This window comes from Oryctolagus cuniculus, chromosome 3, assembly GCF_964237555.1.
Source record: "Oryctolagus cuniculus chromosome 3, mOryCun1.1, whole genome shotgun sequence".
Lineage (NCBI taxonomy): Eukaryota > Metazoa > Chordata > Mammalia > Lagomorpha > Leporidae > Oryctolagus > Oryctolagus cuniculus.
Genome location: NC_091434.1, coordinates 39,413,287 through 39,433,815, shown reverse-complemented (window position 1 = coordinate 39,433,815; position 20,529 = coordinate 39,413,287). Strand labels below are relative to the sequence as shown.

Below are 20,529 nucleotides of genomic sequence, written 5' to 3'. Positions count from 1 at the left end.
ACATGGCTACACAAGGTGGAGGCCTGTGTCTCTGGAGTGCCACAGCATTTTACAGTAAGTGTATGTGATAACTGAAAGCAAAGGCCCAGTTGTGTGTGATGGGACTTCCAAGTGAGAAAAACGATGTGATCAACCTTTGTTTACATTTTTAAGATCAGTTTTCTGGTTACTATCACACACTTGTTTATCCCTGAATTTCTTTTGCATCTAGATGCTGGGATGAAGACATGTTGAATGAAGCTTGCAGGCTGGTCCTGGATGAGATCCCACTTCCGGCGTCCGCCCCTGGAGGGAGGGTGGACTACCGCCGAGCTCTCCTGATCAGCTTCCTCTTCAAATTCTACATCGACGTGTGGCGGCAGTTACAGATGAGGGTAAAGTTGCAGCTGTCCTTGGGTTGTCTTGGGGACGAGAGCTTATTCCATTGCTTTCACCCCAGCCCGGGCCGGGAAGTTAAAGGAGCACCATGTGTCTGTCTCCATGACCATAATTCTGATTTCTGGGATCCCTTATGGACCAAACCATTTCATAGGCACTTCCCCCCCAAAAAAAAATAAAAGTCTGAGGACCATACAGCCACATAGATTTTGAAGATGTTTTTCTATTAATCAACTGAAGTCTCTCAATTAATAATTCACATTAAAATAATAAAAGCATCTTTACTTCAGGAACCAAGTGGCTACCCTGACATTCCCAAGAAACTCTTAAGTGCCCTGGAAGACTTTCCATTGACCATTCCTTGGGGGATACAGTCATTCGAGGTCAGTACATTTCTGGATGGGCAGAACAGCCACGTAGGGCTGCAACTGTGTTGTCATGTGGTTTTGCTTTTTAATCTCAGTGTGTATATATATATATATTTTATATATATGCATATATACTATATATACATATATATACACTATATATATGAAGTATATATACATATATAGTCTTTTTTATATATAATCTTTTAGGAAAGTTTCAGTTATGGAGATGCTCTACAGTTGGAAAACACAGTAGAATAACAGTTCCCATTAAATCATAACCAAAAAACAAACCTTTATGAATAAAATCAACAGGAAGTATGCAGGACCTGCAAGAAGAGGACTTTTAGATTCTACTGGTAAACTCTCAAAAAAAAATTACAAAAACACAGACTTGAACAAAAGGAAAGATACAGTCTTTAGCTAGGAAGACACACTGACTGTAAAGTTATAAATTTTTTCTTATTATTCAATAAATTAAATGCATTCTCAATCAAAATACCAACAAGATCCTTTGGGAATTTGATTTCAAAGTTTATCTAGGAAGATAAAAATGAATATTTTTGAAAATTATGAACAGTAATAAGGATGAACTAGCCTAGATACTATTGACGTGTATTACAAACCTCTGGTAATTAAACATTATAGGTACTGAAACAGGAAGAGACAAGAGACAAAAAGAACAGTGCAGGATCGAGAAAGGGGCCTCATTAGAAACAAATATACATTTCAAACACATGTAATAAAGTGGAGTATCTAGGAAGGGATATTGGTGTAGCTAACTAACCATTTTAAAAGCAGAAAAAAACTTTAGTGAGTCAGCAGTTGGAAGATCTCCCCCTCTTTGTCATTCTGCCTTTCAAATAAATAAATAAATCTTTAAAAACAGGAAACATGAACTGTACTTCTATTTCTCATGTTACAATAAACAAAGTCTAAATTGCTTAGTTTTTTTTTTTTTTTTAAAAGATTCATCTATTTTGAAAGTCAGAGTTATACAGAGAGAAGGAGAGAGAGAGAGAGAGATCTTCCATCCACTGGTTCACTGACCAGATGGCTGCAAGGGCTAGCATCGGGCCGGGCTGCGGGGAGCCAGGAGCTTCTTCCAGGTCTCCCACATGGGTGACAGTGACCTAGGTATTTCAGCCATCATCTGGTGCTTTCCCAGGCCATTAGCAGGGAGCTGGTTTGGAAGTAGAGAAGCCGAGACACAAACCGATGCCCATATGGGATGCTAACATCACAGGCAGTGGCTTTATCTGCTATGCCACAATGCTGGCCCCTAAGGTTTTAAAGATCAAAAACTAAAGCATAAAACTACTAGGAAAAAAAATACTCTTTAAACAAAATCCATAGCCTGGGGAAGTCCTTTGTAACTGTGACATGATACCCAGAAATTATAAAAGAAAATATATATTTGATTATATAAAAGAGAAAAACTTGAAGAAAAAATTAAAAATAAACACAGTATAGCCACTGGCAGATCACTGGGAAAATAAGCTATACTGAGCCTCATCCAAAATGTGTTTAACTGCAAATTAAAACTTAAACTAGATATGATTTTAACCTATCAGACTGGCAACAATTTAGGTACCCAGGACCCATTCAATTTGAAAATTTTTTTCTACAAGCATACTTAAAGTCTTCAAAATAGTTGGGTAGGGGTTACAGGAGCTCACCAACAGGGGGCAGAAGAAACATGTCCCAGTTTTACCAAAGCCACTTTTTCCCTGACAAAATTTATTTTTTTATAAGAAAAAATTTTATTTGTTTGAAAGGCAGATTGTCAGAGAGAGGGAGATACAGAGAAAGATCTTCCATCTGCTGATTCACTCCCCAAATGGCCGCAATGACCAGGACAGGGCCATCCCATCCCTCCCCCCCCAAAAAAAAGAGTCAGGAACTCCATCTGGGTCTCCCCAGTTGGGTGGCAGGAACTACAGTCCTTGAGCCATCATCTGCTACCTCCCAGGTGTATTAGCTGGAAGCTTGGATCAGAAGGCAGAGGTAGACCCCATCCAATATGGGATCCAGGCATCCAAGGGGCAGCTTTTCCCACTGCACACAACAGCCAGCCCAGACACATGATGTTTATATTCAGATGGATGGGCTATAACTTATTAAGCCAGTCCTCACTGTTGGGAATGAGCAGTCTTCCGGTGAGTACGCTAGTACCTAAGCCTGCACACATTCCCAGCTTCGTCCTTAGAATAAATTCCTGGAAGCAGAGTTTCTATCTACTTCTCAGGCTTTTAAAGCTGTGACCATTAGAAAGGCTTGTTTTTTTTTATTTTTTTTTTTTCAGTTAACACTCTTAGCAACTGTGTTTGAATGCACCCATTTTATCACACCCTTACCAACTTTAGATATTGCATATTCTAGCTTTCAACAATTGAGAGAAAAATGGGATGTTGCTATTTTGATTAGCATTAGGGTCAGCTTTCCGTATCGGTACTGAATATGCACAGACTCCTTTCTTGTCAATATCCCCTAACAATACAGGATAACAACTAGTTACATGGCGTTTATGTTGTATTAGGTATGATAAGAAGTTAAGGGAGAATTTATAGCCTACAAAGGTTATACTGCAAATTCTATACCACTTTATATAAGGGACTTGAGTAGCTTTGGGTTTGGGTATTTTCAAGTTGTTCTAGAGCCAATCCCCTGTGGATATCAAGGGATGACTATACTTCAGTTATAAGTGAAGTTAAAACCCTTTTCCCCCACTTATTTAATGGCCATTTATAGCGCTATTGTGTTTTTATGCTGGTGAAATCTCATAAAAATGGACACTAAAGACAGATTTTAAGGACAAAACATGCAACAAAAGGGCAGCTAGAAGCCTGAGGGAAATGGAAGGATAGGACTTTTCACTGACCTGGGCTGCAAGGAAGACATACGGTCCTATGCATTTGACTCCCAGGACCCCAAGCTAACCCCTACTGTCCACTCAGGACCCCAGGCTAGCCCCTCACTGTCTATCTAGACCCACAATGGGAGAGAGAACACAGCTCTGTTTAAATCTGCTCCCCAAAGTGGAGAGCCTGATTCTCCTACTGGCATCAATCAATCTCCTTGAGTTGGGCTGGTTGTTGGTTCCAGTTGGTTTACCAGAGGGCAGAAAAGAACCTGTTGTTTGGTAAATTGCCTGAGGTTCATCCCCAGGATCACTGGGAGACATCTTCAGTGGACAGTTTACCCAAAATTATGGGATGTAAGAACTGATACCTCTTAAAAGTCTCCCTGTGTGTGTCATGCCATTTGCCTTGAATGGTGGAAGATAAAACTTGATCTTCACACAGCCTCCAAATTCATAGCCCCGGATCAGCAGAAAGGGCTCTTCCCTTGGTTCACAAATGCTGCTCTAGCTGAAAAGCATGGCTCCAATCTCACATTGTCCTTTGCATGTTCAGGGAGTGTGGAGTCCAAAGAGCTTAAAACAAACACCCCTCCCAAACTACTTACTGAAGAACAGGGACTAGAACTCACCAGATGCTCATTGGGTCTTCCCTACTTCCCTGCCTGAAGGGAGACCTCACAGGGGCTACTTGTGTGGCTCCCTGTTTTAAGCTGACATTAACCATGAACATGGACTTTCACTGGTCAATAATGGGAAAGTCTAAAATATCCCCCTCAGATCTGTTCTATAAAACACTTAGGTTTTCTCGGAAAAGCAGGGCTTCCCACACACTCACTGCCACAGAGCCAGTTCTCACTCACGGTCCATCCCCACCTGCTTCATCTTCATCACACCTGCCCTGTCTGCTTCACACTGAATTGTAAGAGGAACAAGGAAAAGCCCACTTAAGTTGAACACACACTTTCTTGGAAAGGCTTGCCCCACCCAGAGTGGGGAAAGAGGTACCCAGGTTTTAGTGGGAGTTTCTGACTCATAAATACTCCTGCTTGATCAACTTGCTTTGTGTTTGTACTATTTCTTAAATGCAGCGTATGGATCCCCAGCAGCCCTCCCAAGACCCAGTGGGACGCCCCATCATGCATCAGTCAGGCATTAAACACGCCACAGGGGAGGCTGTATTCTGTGATGACATGCCTGCCTTGGCAGACGAACTCTTCCTGGCTGTGGTGACCAGCACCAGGCCGCATGCCAAAATCATGTAAGTAATAAAGGCAGGGTGAGAAGGCCGATGATGCCTGGCAGACAGGACGGGCGTAATTGTCTGTGAGCGACTGGTCCAGCACAGCTCACTGAGGCAATCTCAGCATATATCTTGATAAAATAAAATTAAAAGGAGGAAGAAGTCTGTGGGTTTGGGAATGGATCAAAGAGTAAACTCCCATCAGAAGGATTTGGCACCAGAGGGGCTGGCCTCTACTGTCTGAGAATGTAAAGGGGTGAGAACGACTTCTTCAGTCCATGAGATCCCAAAGAGCTATGGTTCCCTCCACCTTGTTTCTGGATGTTCATCTTCACAGGAGCCTGAGCTCCCCACTGTGCCATCCACTCAAGCTTTGTTTATGGAACCTCCAGGACACAATTCCCTGGACAATGAGAATAACACAGTGCTCTTCTGAGCACCCCCAATCTTGCCACTCTTTGCAGCCAGAGGATCCCATGTCATCATGTCCCAGAGCATTAACATACTTTTAATACACTTCCTGTTGGAGACTCACTTGGTAGTACTCATGTGAATTACAGTGGGGTGCTGGGAATTCCACATTCTCATGGAAAAGGGCCCTTTTATCCTGTATCATGCTTGTCACATTTATGGTTTTATTTCCTCCCCAGTTCCATTGATGCCTCTGAGGCCCTGGCACTGCCTGGTGTCATCGATGTGATAACGGCGCAGGATGTTCCTGGTGAAAATGGCAGTGAGGAAGAAAGATTGTATGCACAGGATGAGGTAGTGCAAAAACAGTGCCTGAGATGCTGGCGGCATCTTAATCACAGGGGTGGCTGCTCTTCCTGGGTGCTATTTTTCAGGTGCCTTTGTGCACGGGATCAAGTGCCATCCTGCCAACATCCTTAGGCTGTCTGTTTGTGCGAAGTCTCCTTTCAGAACACATTTAAGGCTATAAGAACCCTGTTAAATGGACACAGTTCTTGCTATTTTAAGAAAACAACATCAGTCACCTGCAAAAGTCAAGATGGTATCTGAGCAAAAACTCCAGCACGTGTCCCACGGAGACACCGGTGTGAACATCTAGACCCACACCAGGTCACCTTCACAAGAGCTGTAGAAGCTGGGCCAGGGACTGTGGACGGTCTCTGGACTCGCCCCAATATCAGGCAGAGCCATGCACCTTGGTAAGAGATACTTGTTTGGGGGCTATCACATCACCAGGCTCTGACAGACCTGGTGTGCTCCCCCAAATTTCATAGGGCCTGCTGTCTGTAAGACACAGGTGAGACTCACCCAAGGCCTGCCTGAGTAGCAACCCACAACTTTGGTCAGACAGCAAAGAAACACAGGAGTGTCTTGGAACTCCATGCCAGACTGATAAAACTCAGCATTAAGCAGATTCTAACAGTGTCTATCCATAGATCAGTGGCTGCAGACTGAGCCTGTGGGCCTGATTCGGTGCCCAGTGGAATTCTGTGGTCATGGTTGAGCAGTCTGATTAGCAGTAGCTAGTAGCTGCAGTACTGGGCAGTGAGCTCACCTGAGCAGCAGAATAGAGAGGCACAAATGAAGCCAGATTGCTAAAACCAGTCCTTCAATGCACAAATAATCTTTACTCCAACAAGATCAAGAACTTTCAGGGAACCATGATCTCACCTAAAGAGCAAAATACGTTGCCAGAAACCAGTCCTCTAGAAACTGAAATTTCCGAATACTCATATGAAGGTTTCAAAATAACCATATTAAGGAAATGCAATGAAATTAAAGAGGACAAAGACAAATGATTCAGTGTTCTAACACTGAGGGTAGATTTGATAGAGAGATGGAAATAATTAAACAAAATTAATCAGAAATCCTTCAACTGAAAAATATATTAAGTGAAATTAAAAACATAGTAGAAGGCATCAGGAGCAGAATGAATCAGACAGAAGAAAAAATCAGTGAGTTCAAAGACAGGCTATTTAAAAATAGGAGAGAAAAAGGATCAAAAGGAATGAAGAAAGCTTATGGGATACATGGGATAGTGTGAAAAGAGTAAATATTCAAGTTATTGGTATTCAAGAAGGACTAGAGAATTCCAAAGGGGTAGAAAGCATATTCAAAAAGATAATGACAGAAAACTTCCTAAACATAGAGAAAGATACAGGGATACAGGTAGAGGAAGGTCAAAGGCCACTATTTTAACCCAGATTTTATTTTAACCCAGGTCAGATTTTAACCCAACCAAGTCTACTCCAAAACATATTGTAATCAAGTTCTATAAGGTTAAAGGTAAAGATAGAATTCTCAAAGCTGCAAGAGAATTTAAGCAAATAACACATAAAGGGGTCACAGTTTATCTGACTACAGACTTCTCAACAAAAGCCTTACAGGAGAGAGTGGAATGAGACTTCTGTAGACATGCAAGGACATACCATGTTCATGGATTAGAGGAATCAGTATCATTAAAATGTCATACTGCACAAAGCAATTTACAGATTCAATGCAATCTTGATAAAAATCTTAATGACATTTTTCACAGAACTAGAAAGAAACACTATTAAAATTTATATAGACTCACAAAAGACCCTGAATGGCCAAAGTACTCTTGATCACAATGGAAAAATAAAAAGATATTATATTACCTGACCTTAAAATATATTCTAAAGTTGCAATAATTTAAACAACATGGTATTACATAAAAACATATCCATAGACCAATGGAACAGAATAGAAATCCTGGAAGTAAGCCACATATCTGTAGTAAATTGATCTTTGACAAAGGTGCTAAGAACATGCATTGGAAAAAGGATAGTCTTTTAAATAAATGGTGCTTGGAAAATTGAATATACACATGCAGAAGAATGGAACTAGATCCTCCTTGTTCATCATTTACAAAAATCAGCTCAAATGAATTAAAGACCTAAATGTGAGACCTGAAACTTTTAAACTATTAGAAGAAAACACTTCAGGACATGGGACTAGGCAAAGATTTCCTGGATTAGCCCTCAAAAGCACAGGAAATAAAAGGAAAAAATAGACAAATGGTATTTCATCAAACTAAAGAGCTTTTTTAAAACAAAGAAAGCAATCAACAGAATGAGGAGACAACCCATAGTATAGTAAAAAAAAAAATCTACAAGCTATATATCTGAGAAGAGGTTAATACTCAGGATATATAAAGAATTCATACAACTCAATAGCAAAAAAACCAAATGTTACTATTTTAAAATGAGCAATAGATCTAAATAGACATTTATCAAAGGAAGGCATAAATATGGCGAATAGGTAAATGAAAAAATACATAACATTACGAATCATCAGGCAAATGCAAAGCAAAACCACAATGAGATATCACCTCACTCCAGTGATATTGGCTGTTATCCAAAAGACAAAGGTAACAAGCATTGGCTAAAATGTGGAAAAAAGGGAACACTTGGATGCTGTTGACAGAAATGTAACTTAGTACAGCCATTGTGGAAAACAGAATGGAGGTTCCTCAAAAAACCTAAAGATAGAACTACCATGTGCTTCAGCGATCTCACTTCTGGGTATATATCAAAGGGACATAAAATCCACCTTTCAAAGAGACATCTGCATTCCCTTGTTTATTGCAGCACTGTTCACAATAGCCAGGAGAGGAAAGCAGCCTCAGTGTCCATCAAACGATGAATGGATATTACTCAGCCATTAAAAGGGATGCAGTCTTGTCATTTGCAGCAACGTGGCTAGAACTGGAGGTTAAGGAAAATAAGCCAAACACAGAAAGATAAATATCACATACCTCACTCATATGTGGAGTTTAAAAAAAAAAACTCAATCTCATAAATGCTGAAGATATAATATAGTGACCAGAGGCTGGGGAGGGAAGTGGGGAGGCAGAGGGATTGTGCAAGGTTGATTGATGGACACTAGGTGATAGCCAGATAGGAGTAAGAAGTTCTGGGGTTCTATTGCACAGTAGAGTGAAGATAGCCATTGTAATTTATTGTATATTTCTCTATAAACAAATCAAAAAATGTGATTTGGGGATGTTTTCATTCTAAGGAAATATATGTATCTTCTCCTTAACAAATGCTTAACCTTTAAATGTTAAATGCGTCACAGGATAAATATAGTTACTCTGGACATCGCACAATGTATACATGTAAGGAAACACCATATAGAACTAGACCGATGTGTGCAATTTTGTGTTTCTTAAGTTTTTGTTAAAAATTTTTAATTAAAGATGATAACATGGAGGCTTAGATGGTTTTAGTGAACTACCTAAGACCTTACAGCTAGTTGTGGTAGAGGTAATATTCCATCTCAGCCCTGTGCTCTACGGTACAGGTGAATTCTGCCACATTATCCCAGGACATGTCTGCAACAGTTCATGTTGACAAGGGATTGCTTGTTCTCATTTTTATTCCTTCCTGGCATGTTACTTGGTCCGTTTTTGCTACAGGTGATTTGTGTGGGTCAAATTGTCTGTGCTGTGGCTGCTGACTCGTACGCCCATGCCAAGCAAGCCACGAGAAAGGTGAAGATTGTGTACAAAGATGTGGAACCTGTGATTGTGAGCATTCAGGTAATGTCAGCATCTGCTGGTCTTTTGGTCATTTGTCAGTCTTGCCAGAAAGTTCCAAAGCATGTTGTGAAGCCCTTTCATCTTGTGACATTTTCCAGCTGCTATGCTGGTATCAGAGACCGGAAAGTCTATGAGGGTGCTTCCCAAAGGCCATGGAAAGGTGTAGTTAAAGGTGATTTCATTGTGCTGGAAAACATTTGTGAACCCCATGCAGGTTTTTCATAATACACACTTTCCACAAACTTCTTGAAGACCCCTACTATTTTCTCCTAAGAAATTCACATTGCCCTACTTGCTGGAAATGTGTCCTCTTAGCCCACAACAGATCTCTAGTTGTTCCCATTGCCCCTAAGAACACTGGAAATACGATTGGGAAAGTTCCAAATTCCAAGGTTGGTATTGCCTCTCAGGTGGATTTTAACATTTTACATTTAAAATTCATTTTCCTTACCTCCTGTACAATGTTCCAGCTACCCTGGTCCTTTGTTGCCCTTAATTTTCTCTTTCCTTGTGTGCAACCAGTTCACTCTCATTTGAGTGTGGCCAGTGGCCTTTTTTTCTGAGCTTTTCTGCACTTTTTGGGTTTCAAGGTAAAAGTGCAGTGATTCCTTTTGTGCATCCTGGATATGATGCTAAAGAGGGCAATAGCACAATTACCCAGAGAAGCCACAGGGAAAGATTTTATGTGCACTGTATTGGGCAGGCGGGGCAGCCCACTGGATACCCTCTGCTCCTTTACCTAAGAACAGAAACTGAAGATCTGTCCACAAATGAATACAGTGGAATCACCTCTCACTTGGGAACAGGTTCTTTATGAAAACAAAGAATGACCAAAATAAACCTTAATATACTACACCACTGGGCGGGGGGAAAGCCATTGTAATTCATAAACTGTACTTTGGAAATTTATATTTACTAAATAAAAGTTTTAAAAAAATATACTACACTGCTATACCAAGACAAACCAAGACAAAAAGGACTAAAGATTGAAAGGTCAAAAGTGAAATCCAAAAAGTACAAGAATAAAGCATGGGAAAACTCCTTAATAATAATTTTAACAGTGAACCAAACTCTAAAGTTTATAAGAGAAAATATTAATTTGGCTACATATAACAAAGAAAATTATAATAGTCAAAAGAAGCATTAATTGGGAAAATATTTGCAAACCATACTGTGATCAATAAGCCAAGTTCCTAAGTATATAAAGATTTCCTAGAAATTAGGAAGAAAAATCCAATAGAAAAGTGAGCAAAGAATACAAGGAGACAGAGCACAGAAAGAAAATACAAACAGCCCTTATATAGGAAAAGAGGTTTGATTTATGAATAACAAGAGAAATTTAAATTACAAGCTACAATGAAATGCCACAGTTAACTTATCAGATTGGCAAAAATAGAAAAGTTTGACAATTCATACACTTGGCAAACTGTGGGAAAACCGGTGCTCTCTTATCTTGCCAGTAGAAGCATAAACTGGGAACAGCATATATGAAGGGAAATTTAGAAATAACCATTGAAATTCCAAACGTGTATACCCTTTAACGAGCAATCCCACTCTGGGAATTTAGCATGCAGCTTAGCAGACCCACCTGCCAGATAATGTGTTTTACAAGTTCTTCTTTGCAGTGTAATTTATAGTCATAAAATACTGGAAACAACTCAAGGGTCCTTCGATGTATGCAGTGGAATCCTACGCAGCTGTATAAATTTTTTAAAGAATGAGGATGTTCTCTCTGCACAGAAATAGAAAATTCTCCAAGTTACACTGTCAAGTGAAAGGCAAAATGCAGAGAAATATGCAAAGTGGGGCGTGTAGTACTACAGATTCCCACTTGCTTGTATCTGCAGAGAACCTCTATAACAGCACATGAAGAGTAGCAGTGGAGTGTACCTTTGGAGGGAGTGGGTGGAAACCAGACACAGGGACAGGCATGGACAGGGCAAAACTCACCAAATACATTCTGCTTCTGTTTCATTTTTTTAAAAAGATTGATTTATGTATTTAATTGAAAGACGGAGTGACAGAGGAGAGACAGAGAAAAAAGAGATCTTCCATCTGTTGTTTCATTCCCCAAATGGCTGCAAGAGCCAGGGCTGGGCCAGGCTAAAGCCAGGGGCCAGGGACTCCATCCTGGGTGGGAGAGAGAGGAGTTGCAACTTCGGTAAATGTTGAGGTTCACAGTTTAGCTAAATAGTCCTATGATGAAGCTCCATTGTCTGTTGAACGCATTTCCTGACCTTTGCCAGCCCCAGAGATACTGTCTGAAAAGAGAAGCTGTGCTCACTGGGCACCAGACATCATGTTTGAAATCTGTGCTGCCCTAGGGGATTCTGGGATTGATAGTAAATACCAAATACGGTTTTCAGTGTGAGGGTTATGGAGGTGATCAATGTCAAAAATATTGAACTGGGCAGGGGCTGGTGCTGTGGCGTAGCGGGTAAAGCTGCCATCTGCAGTGCCAGCATCCCATATGGGCACTGCTTCCGGCCATTGCGGCCATCTGGGGAGTGAACCAGCAGATGGAAAACCAATCTCTCTCTCTCTCTCTGCCTCTCCTCTCTCTGTGTAACTCTGACTTTCAAGTAGATAAATAAATTTAAAAAAAATTTTAAAATATTGAATTGGGCAACATGGGTAATATTTTGTATTTGTTACTTCCCACAGGATGCAATAAAACACAAATCATTCATTGGTCCTGAAAAGAAACTAGAACAAGGAGATGTTGAGAAGGCATTTCAAGCTGTTGATCAAATCATTGAAGGTAAATTCATGAATCCCTTTTTATCATGGGGCTTTTTAATACATGAATGCTGCTTGGATCAAGACGACACCTCTGTAGAACTTGGGTGAAGCTGATGCATCTTAATTCTCATGGAAATTAGTAAAGAGATGAACAGTCCAGAACATCAAATTCAGAGAGGAGGGGAAAGTTTGTGAAGGGCCTTGATTTTCCCCAAATTATACTGATTCCGTAGAGCAGCTCTTTAGTGCACCTGGCAGTGCAGTTTGGATAGAAAATAGAAAAGTGGCAAAGAATGCAAGCACACAGAACCCACGAAGAAAACATAAACAGCCCTTACATAGGAAGAGATGTTTGACGTGAGGTCCAAGGGGCCCACAGACATACACAGGGCACTGTCCAAAGGCAGTTAGAAAGGAATTCTGCGCGGGAGGGCAGTGGAGGATGGCCCAAGTACTTGGGCCCCTGCACCCTCATGGGAGACCAGGGAGAAGCACCTGGCTCCTGGCTTCAGATCGGTGCAACGCTGGCCAGAGGTGCCATTTGGGGGGTGAACCAACGGAAGGAAGACCTTTCTCTCTGTCTCTCTCTCTTACTGTCTATAGCTCTATCTGTCAAATAAATAAATAAATAAATAAGGAATTCTGCGGTTGAAGATGTGGGGTCCCATGAGAGAAACTATCAGTCAACAAAGTCACCGAAGGCGAGAATGACATCTAAAAAAATCCATTTAACAAACACGGCGGCTTCAACAAGTTCATGGGAAATGGAATTAAAAGATAATCTTAAGTTGGTGCAGAAACATTTTGAAATCCATAAATACAAGAAGTCTTCAAAAAGCTCATAAAATGCATACTATGAGAAAACTGTATTTTTTAAAAAAATTTGCACCAAAGTAAACATCTTTTAATTTCATTTTTCTGCAGTCTTCTTAAAAGTATCTATTTTAGGTATTTGAAAGGGGCCATGACAAAATCTTCAGCAACATGTTCACTTGGAGTTAGTATTAAATTCCCAGACTTCTATCTTCTAGAGAACTATAACTGGACAAACCTAATGATCTCAAGGTTTACATCCTGAACATAAATTCAAGGGCTACCCAAAGACATTTCTGGAAACCAAGTCAATTTGCAATTATATTCATAGGTTGATCATTAAGTGCTTTGCCACACCTCTCAACACCACCATCTGCTTCCTGTGTGCAAGCAAACTTTATTTTTATTAGTCATGGGTTTCTGAAATTTTTACTTCCTACATGACTGAAATTTTGGGGAGAAAGTATATATTTTCATTCTCCCCTCCTTTCCCACACCCTTGCTCTCACATACACCCATTAGTCTGCACCATTGAGGTCCCTGTGGATTTCAATGAAATCTCAGCTCAATGGGTGCTGAGTGGGAGATTTGTGGTTAATCTTTTTAGCAAATAGATTAAAAAAACAAATGGCTGATTGGGTGTCACTGTTGCAATGCAAGTTTCTGTGTGTTGCATAAAATCAGCCCTGCCCCAGGCAGTGTCATTACAGAAATGGATTCGCCCTCCGGGAAGACGAGCTCAGTCTTTACTCTCACTTGATGGCTGTTGTTGCTCAAGTCAATAATGGTTTCCAGCTCTTGAGAACACACCGAAGTGGACAGGTAGGGAAAGAGAGCCTAAAGCCTGGGAGCTTTTTAAATTGCATTTCGTTGTCAGTTATCTTGTATATAATAACAGCTGTCCGTGGGAATTTGGCAGCCTATAAAAATGATCCTTTGAAATCAAGGCAGGAACTCGATGTTATTCCCATGAGCTGGAAGAAAATAATATGACAATGTAGTAAAATGTGCTGCATGCTTTTTCAAATATTCCAATGGAGTGTCTCTGAAAACAAGAGCCTCACCTGCTGCTGTGTTTAAAGGGGAAGTACACTTTGGAGGACAGGAGCATTTCTACCTGGAGACGCAAAGTGTGCGCGTGGTGCCAAAGGCGGAGGATGCAGAGATAGACATCTATGTGTCAAGCCAGGATGCAGCCTTTACACAGGTGGGCCCTCTTCCCATCAGGACTTTCTGTGTCACAGTCATGGTGCTTGCAAATGGAGTGCTGTCATTTTCCTGACGTTTAGTGGTGGAACCCAGACAGTGAGGTCATCTTTAGCCAATGGTTGAACATCAGCATAGAGGAAAGGCTCAGCCCTGATTTTCATGTTTCCTCCAGTCTTCTACAAGAATCCACTCCCTACCTCTCATGATGATTGCCTCCTACTTCATTTGTTCAAAAACCGAGCCCGTCGGTGTGAATGGCCCCATCACCATCTTCCCTCCCTACTCCTGCCTCATTCAGTCTCTCCCTCCCGTGCTGATCAACACTTACACCTGCACCTGCCCCCGAGGCCCACCTTGCCACCCCTCATTGTTCCTGCTCAGTCCTACGCCCTTGACGTTGTCTCGTCACTGCCCCACTCTGAGCCGGCTGTGAACTCAGCCTTCTTCAAGACCCTTCCTTCACTGTGTTTCTCTTGCACCTGTTGCTTCTGTCTCCTTCCCTTCTGAGACTGGTTTTTCCCCCCACTTTTTTTTTAAAGATTTATTTATTTTATCTGAAAGGCAGAGAGAGAGAAAGAGAGAGAGAGAGAGAGAGAGAGAGAGAGAGAGAGGTCTTCCATCCACTGGTTCACTCCCCAAATGGCCACAATGGCTGGAGCTGTGCTGATCTGAAGCCAGGAGCCAGCAGCTTTCTCTGGGTCTCCCACACGGGTGTAGAGGCCCAAGGACTTGAGCCATCCTCTTCTGCTTTCCCAGGCTACTAGTAGGGAGCTGGATTGGGAGTGAAACAGCCAGAACTCAAACCAGCACCCACATGGGATGCCTGCACTGTAGGCCGTGGCTTAACCCGCCACACCACAGCACAGCCCCATTATAACCATTGCCTACACTCTACTTCCTTACTTCCCATTTATGCTTTAATTCAGTTCTTCAATCAAGAAGCCTACTAGATCTCAAATCCAAGAGATTTTTTTCTGTCTTTTCTGGAAGCTCCTGCTGCCTTCCACCCTGCAGACCATGTGGTCCTTGAAATTCACACTCCCTTGGTTTGTCTGATGCTACACTCATATTTCTGCTTGTCCTTTTTGCTCCTTCTGTAATTCCCCCGTGGGCTCCTCCATCTCTGCCTGGACTTATTGTTCTTTGGTGAACCTACACCACATTGAAAGTCGAATAAAAATATGTGTCTTTCTCCCAAGATTAAAATGTCCTGTATAAGCAACACTATCAGCTGGAAAAACTTCCCCCAAGTCTAAACAGGTTAGCACAGCCAAACCTGATTTCTTGGTTGGGCCAAGTCCCACCTGGGTATTCTCTTGGCAGCTCTCCTCCAAGGGAGACCCAGAGATCTGCCTCCTACCGTTGCCTCATCTTTCCCTGCCCTGTACGTGCTGAGAATTAGCCACTAAAATCGATAGCCCTGGTCTTTCCTCTGAAGATCCAACTCTTGCATATGAGATATTTCATTTGGCCATGGACACTTCAAAATCAATAAGCCAAAGCTCTAATAATCATCTTTTTTAAATTAGTTTTTTTATTTTGTTTTGACCTTCAAGGATGACCTTATCTATATATATACCTGTAAGTAGACAGAAAGCCAAATGACATTCCTCTTATTGTTGTTGTTGTTGTTTTAACTCATTTTCATTTTATTTGAAAGCCAGGGAGACAGAGACAGAGATCTTCCATCTGCTGGTTCACTCCCCAAATGCCTACAACAGTTGGGGCTGGGGCAAGCTGAAGCCAGGAGCCTGGAATTCCAGCCAGGTTTCCCACATGGGTAGCAGGGACCCAAGTACTTGTGCCGTCACCTGCTCCCTCCCAGGATGCGCATTAGCATGACGCTGCAATCAGGAATGGAGTCAGTATTCAGACTCAGGCACTCTGGAATGTGAACATCCTAAGCTGTATCTTATCTGTGTACCAAGTGCCCAGTCACCAAGAAGCACTCCTAATGGTTCACCCTTACTTCCTGCTACAGCCATGGCCTCCCATGAAGCACCCCTCGGCTCCACTTTCTCCTTCTCCATTCCAAGTGTGAGCAGGTTGTAGTATTCTGTGACAGGGCCATGGTCCACCCAGCGAGGCAGGAGGAAATATTCCCTGATTGACTTTGATATCTGACTTAACCATGGATCCTTGACTGAACAGATACATGTCACCTATGTCAACAATGGGAATTGCCTCAAGAATTTTATTTATTTATTTAGAAAGAGAGAGAGAGAGAGAGAGAGAGATTGGTCTTCCACCTGCTGGTTCACTCCCCAGATGGCTGCAGCAGTCAGGGCTGGGCCAGGCCAAAGCCAGAACTCCATCTAGGTTCCCACATGAATGGACTCAAACACTCATGTCCTCTTCAGCTGCTTTCCCAGGCACGCTAGCAGGGAGCTGAATTGGAAGTGGAGCATCCAGGACATGAACTGGCACCCACATGGGATGGTAGCATCCCAGGCCGCAGCTTTACCCACTACACCTCGACATCAGCTCCTAGGGAGCTGCCTTTCTTTAAACTTCCTCCCACCCGCTCCTGCGGAGTTTACCATCACTACTTCTCACCTGCTGCAGTCAGGGGTCATTACCAGCTTCCCTCCGGTCCGACTGCTTACACACCAGTGCCTTCCCTGGGTTAGCTGCAGGCCCAAGCTTATCTTGACATGCTGCAGACGGCTGAGCAGCTCTGCCTGCCTGATGCAGGATCATTGTGCTGGTTTCCCTCCGGGTGGTGTGTAGCTCCCTCTAACTGCCCTTCCTGCCTGCTCACTTAGCCGAGGTATTGGTGGTGGGCTCTAACAGGTAGGAGCCTCTTTGGGGAACAGGTGCTGTGAACAGCTCAGTGTGATCACTGTGGTTGTGTTTTGTCATCTGATCTACAACGGACACATTTTGAAATGCAATGCCAATTCGTCCCTTCACCTTGGGCTTTGCAGGTGTCTATAGGTTTTTCTCCAGCCTCTCTCCCAGAATACGTGAAGAAATGAATTCCTCTAGTCTCTCCTCCAAAACAGATAGATGCATGTATTTTTATTCTGGGCTCTGGGGAAGCTGAGAATACATTTCTTTTTTGAATCTCTTGTGTGCCATATGTGTTTCGGGGCCTGTAACCGATCCATGGCTCACTTGCAGGAAATGGTGGCTTGTGCCTTGGGCATTCCAAAGAACAGGATCAACTGCCACGTGAGAAGGGTCGGCGGGGCTTTCGGAGGGAAATCGAGCAAGCCTGGGCTCCTGGCAGCAGTGGCAGCTGTGGCGGCAAACAAGTGAGTGTGAGGCGTGGGTCCTCCGCCCTCCGATCCTACATGAGATTTCTCAAAAGATACTTGAAGTCCAAAGCCAAGGGCCTGCTGTCCCCATCCAGGCCTAACTAACGAGGGCCATTGCCAAACGGCCCAGAGTTGGGCACGCTTCCCCTGGAACTTTCAACCCGAATCAGCAGTGGTGCATGGATTCTACTTCACTGCCCTCTCTGTAATTTCAGCCTAAAATCCTTCCTATTGCTCTACAACAAAGAAAAAAAGAGTAAGTGGAGCAGACGATTTGATCACTCCACAGTATTTATGGACAGGAGCAGAACTCCATCGTCTACATTGGTAGAACCAAACAGGACACTAAGACCTTGCCTTGGCTAGCTCACTCTTTGTTAAGGAAGAGGCCACCTCATAGCACATTAGCAAGTAATGTATTTATAAGGCTACTCGATAAACTGCTGTGCTTCCTGGAAGAGCTATATGGCTAGCAGACAGGAGATGGAGAAAGATGCTCTCCTTCAAATACCCATTTGAACCTTTTCAATTATGTAACATGTGCCTGTGCACAGAAATAGATGACTTTTTAAAGGAATGTATAACCATTACTCATGCACACAGTTAGTAAGACTTCTGAAATGGTGCTGGAGGGAGCAAATCATAAATTCTGCCTCACTGAACAGACCAGATGTTCTCAGGTAACCCAGCACCTTAGCACATACATGTACACACACACATAACACACACACAACACATTGTGAAAATAATTGCAAAGGCATGAAGCATCTGTTGTATTTTAGTGGTCCAGACCAAATTCCCAGTAGATTGTGATTCCAGGACTTTCCTAAAGGAGGTCATCTTAAGTGGGGTATTGGGGCCGGCGCCGCGGCTCACTAGGCTAATCCTCCGCCTTGCGGTGCCGGCACACTGGGTTCTAGTCCCAGTCGGGGTGCCGGATTCTGTCCCGGTTGCTCCCCTTCCAGGCCAGCCCTCTGCTGTGGCCAGGGAGTGCAGTGGAGGATGGCCCAAGTCCTTGGGCCCTGCACCCCATGGGAGACCAGGAGAAGCACCTGGCTCCTGCCTTCGGATCAGTGCAGTGCGTCGGCCGCAGCGCGCCAGCCACAGCGGCCATTGGAGGGTGAACCAACGGCAAAGGAGGACCTTTCTCTCTGTCTCTCTCTCTCTCTCATTGTCCACTCTGCCTGTCAAAAAAATTAAAAAAAAAAAAAAGTGGGGTATTGGAAGAAGAGCAAGGTAAGGTAACTCTCAGGATGCTGAAGGGAGGCTGTCATGGGTTTTGTGTGTGGGTGTCATGATCAAGTGATGTTTCCTTAGAAGGTGGCCTCTGCTGCTCTTCTGGGGCAGGCTGGAGGTGGTAATGGCCAAAGAAGGCTTCAGATTCCAACAACCCCAATCGTCTGGCTCAGGCAGGAGAACGTCTGGAATCCTAGAAATGTGGGAGAAGAACTAAATAGCAGGGCTTGAAGATGAATTAGTATTTATATGAAGCATGTAAGAAATTAAGGCTCAGAGCTGAACCTGTGGGACAGTTCATGAACAGCTCATTGACACCATTAACAAGAGAAGAGTCTGCTCATGAAAGCTAATAATGAAGGAAACGGAGATCTCTGACGTAATTTCCTAACTACTTAGAGTAAATCCAATGAACAGCTGTTGACCACTGAGGGTTATACACAAAAACTGAGGGTTATACACAAAAACTGAGGGTTATACACAAAAACAATCACAAAAAAGTCACTTTATTATGAGGCTTAAGGCAGATCAACAGAAAAGGAACTTGTTAAACATGCAAATAGTTGCCTAGTTGCCCCGTTTATCATGAAAAAGCAAGTAATTCCTAGTCTTCTACCTAACCTCCCCCCTTGGGAGCAGTTCTACTCTTTGTCTCTTATTTGTGTAGTCAAGGGGTTGATGATGATTCTAGAACATCCCCAACACCTAAACCTAAAATCGCAAATCATTTAAAAATGTAATTCTATTTCCTTCTCTCCAGGACTGGCTGCCCAGTGCGTTTTGTTCTCGAGCGTGGGGACGACATGTTGATCACTGGAGGACGCCACCCGTTACTGGGGAAATACAAGGTGAGTGGAGGGGCAAGTCAATGCAGGCAGCGCACACCCAGGAGTCACTGACCAGCAGTCTCAAGTACCCACAGAGCCCGGGGCTCGCCCTCCCCAGCTGACTGCTGTCCCTTCCTACCGAGCCTCAGCACTGCACTCTGTGACACTTGAGTCAGGGCACGTAAAAGGAGTAGGAATCGTGACGTGGGGAATGGGAGAGAGGCTCAGAGCAAGGCGAAAGTGGGAGCAGAAGTGCTGGCACCTGCTGCCCTTGCAGTGTCTGAGGGCCTCTGGAATCCAGATGTGTAGGATTTAGGCTGACACTTGTCAAAGCCTGGTTCATCCCATGCATTCATAATCCAGCTACACAAAGGCTTCCATCTTGCTGAAGGGCACTCTTCCAACCGCTTAGAAGGGAACAGAATTTATTGCTATTAAATTAAGGGTAAAATAAGCATCACAAAACTCAGACACAAAAACTCGGGCTTTTCAGCCCATAAGACAAGACCTTTGGTTTCTTCATTTCTCACTCCACTGTGGACTAGAAATCCCTGCTCAGCCATCGAGTCTTCCAGAAGACCTCCCTCCTCCCACCCCGGCTGACCCTGAGTGCGCTACAGAGCTCATTGGTTTGGCATCATAGTTACCAAGTGCTTCTGGAGTGCCAGGTGCTGTCCAACTCTTTACTTCCCAGGTACCCGGTGCAGACTTCTAACCTTGAGCATCTCACCAAGAATGAACTGACCGGTATCAACCCCATTTTCCTGCCAGACTTCTGGCTTCTTGGAGCGGCAGTAGTGGTGGCAGAGAGGGGGTCCTATCTCTGTATTTCCATTTCCCTAGAACCTAGCACAAATGAGGTGCCCAACAAATGTGTGCCATAAGGAAGTACACAGCAGGTAGCCATCTGTGGAGGAGGTGTGTAGTCAGGCAAAAAGAGGTCAGACAAGCTCCTCCTTGAAGTGATCCATCATTCCTTATTCCTTCTCCTTTCTCACTCCTGCTCCTCCCCTGCAGCCCATACCTGGGGTCGCTGGACGCAGGGTTCTCTCCCTTTCT

At 43.2% G+C, this 20,529-nt stretch overlaps 1 protein-coding gene across 3 annotated transcripts in view; it reads left to right on the top strand.

Annotated features, from left to right (window-relative positions):
- Positions 1–20,529, top strand: part of AOX3 (aldehyde oxidase 3) — a 120,524-nt gene that overhangs the window by 36,042 nt on the left and 63,953 nt on the right. For all 3 annotated transcript variants that reach the window (XM_051848046.2, NM_001308460.1, XM_070069868.1), the window contains 9 exon segments: positions 212–374; positions 669–761; positions 4,698–4,867; positions 5,500–5,614; positions 9,261–9,383; positions 12,048–12,144; positions 14,021–14,145; positions 17,271–17,404; positions 19,404–19,491. In XM_051848046.2, coding sequence (XP_051704006.2) covers positions 212–374; positions 669–761; positions 4,698–4,867; positions 5,500–5,614; positions 9,261–9,383; positions 12,048–12,144; positions 14,021–14,145; positions 17,271–17,404; positions 19,404–19,491 — 1,108 coding nt within the window.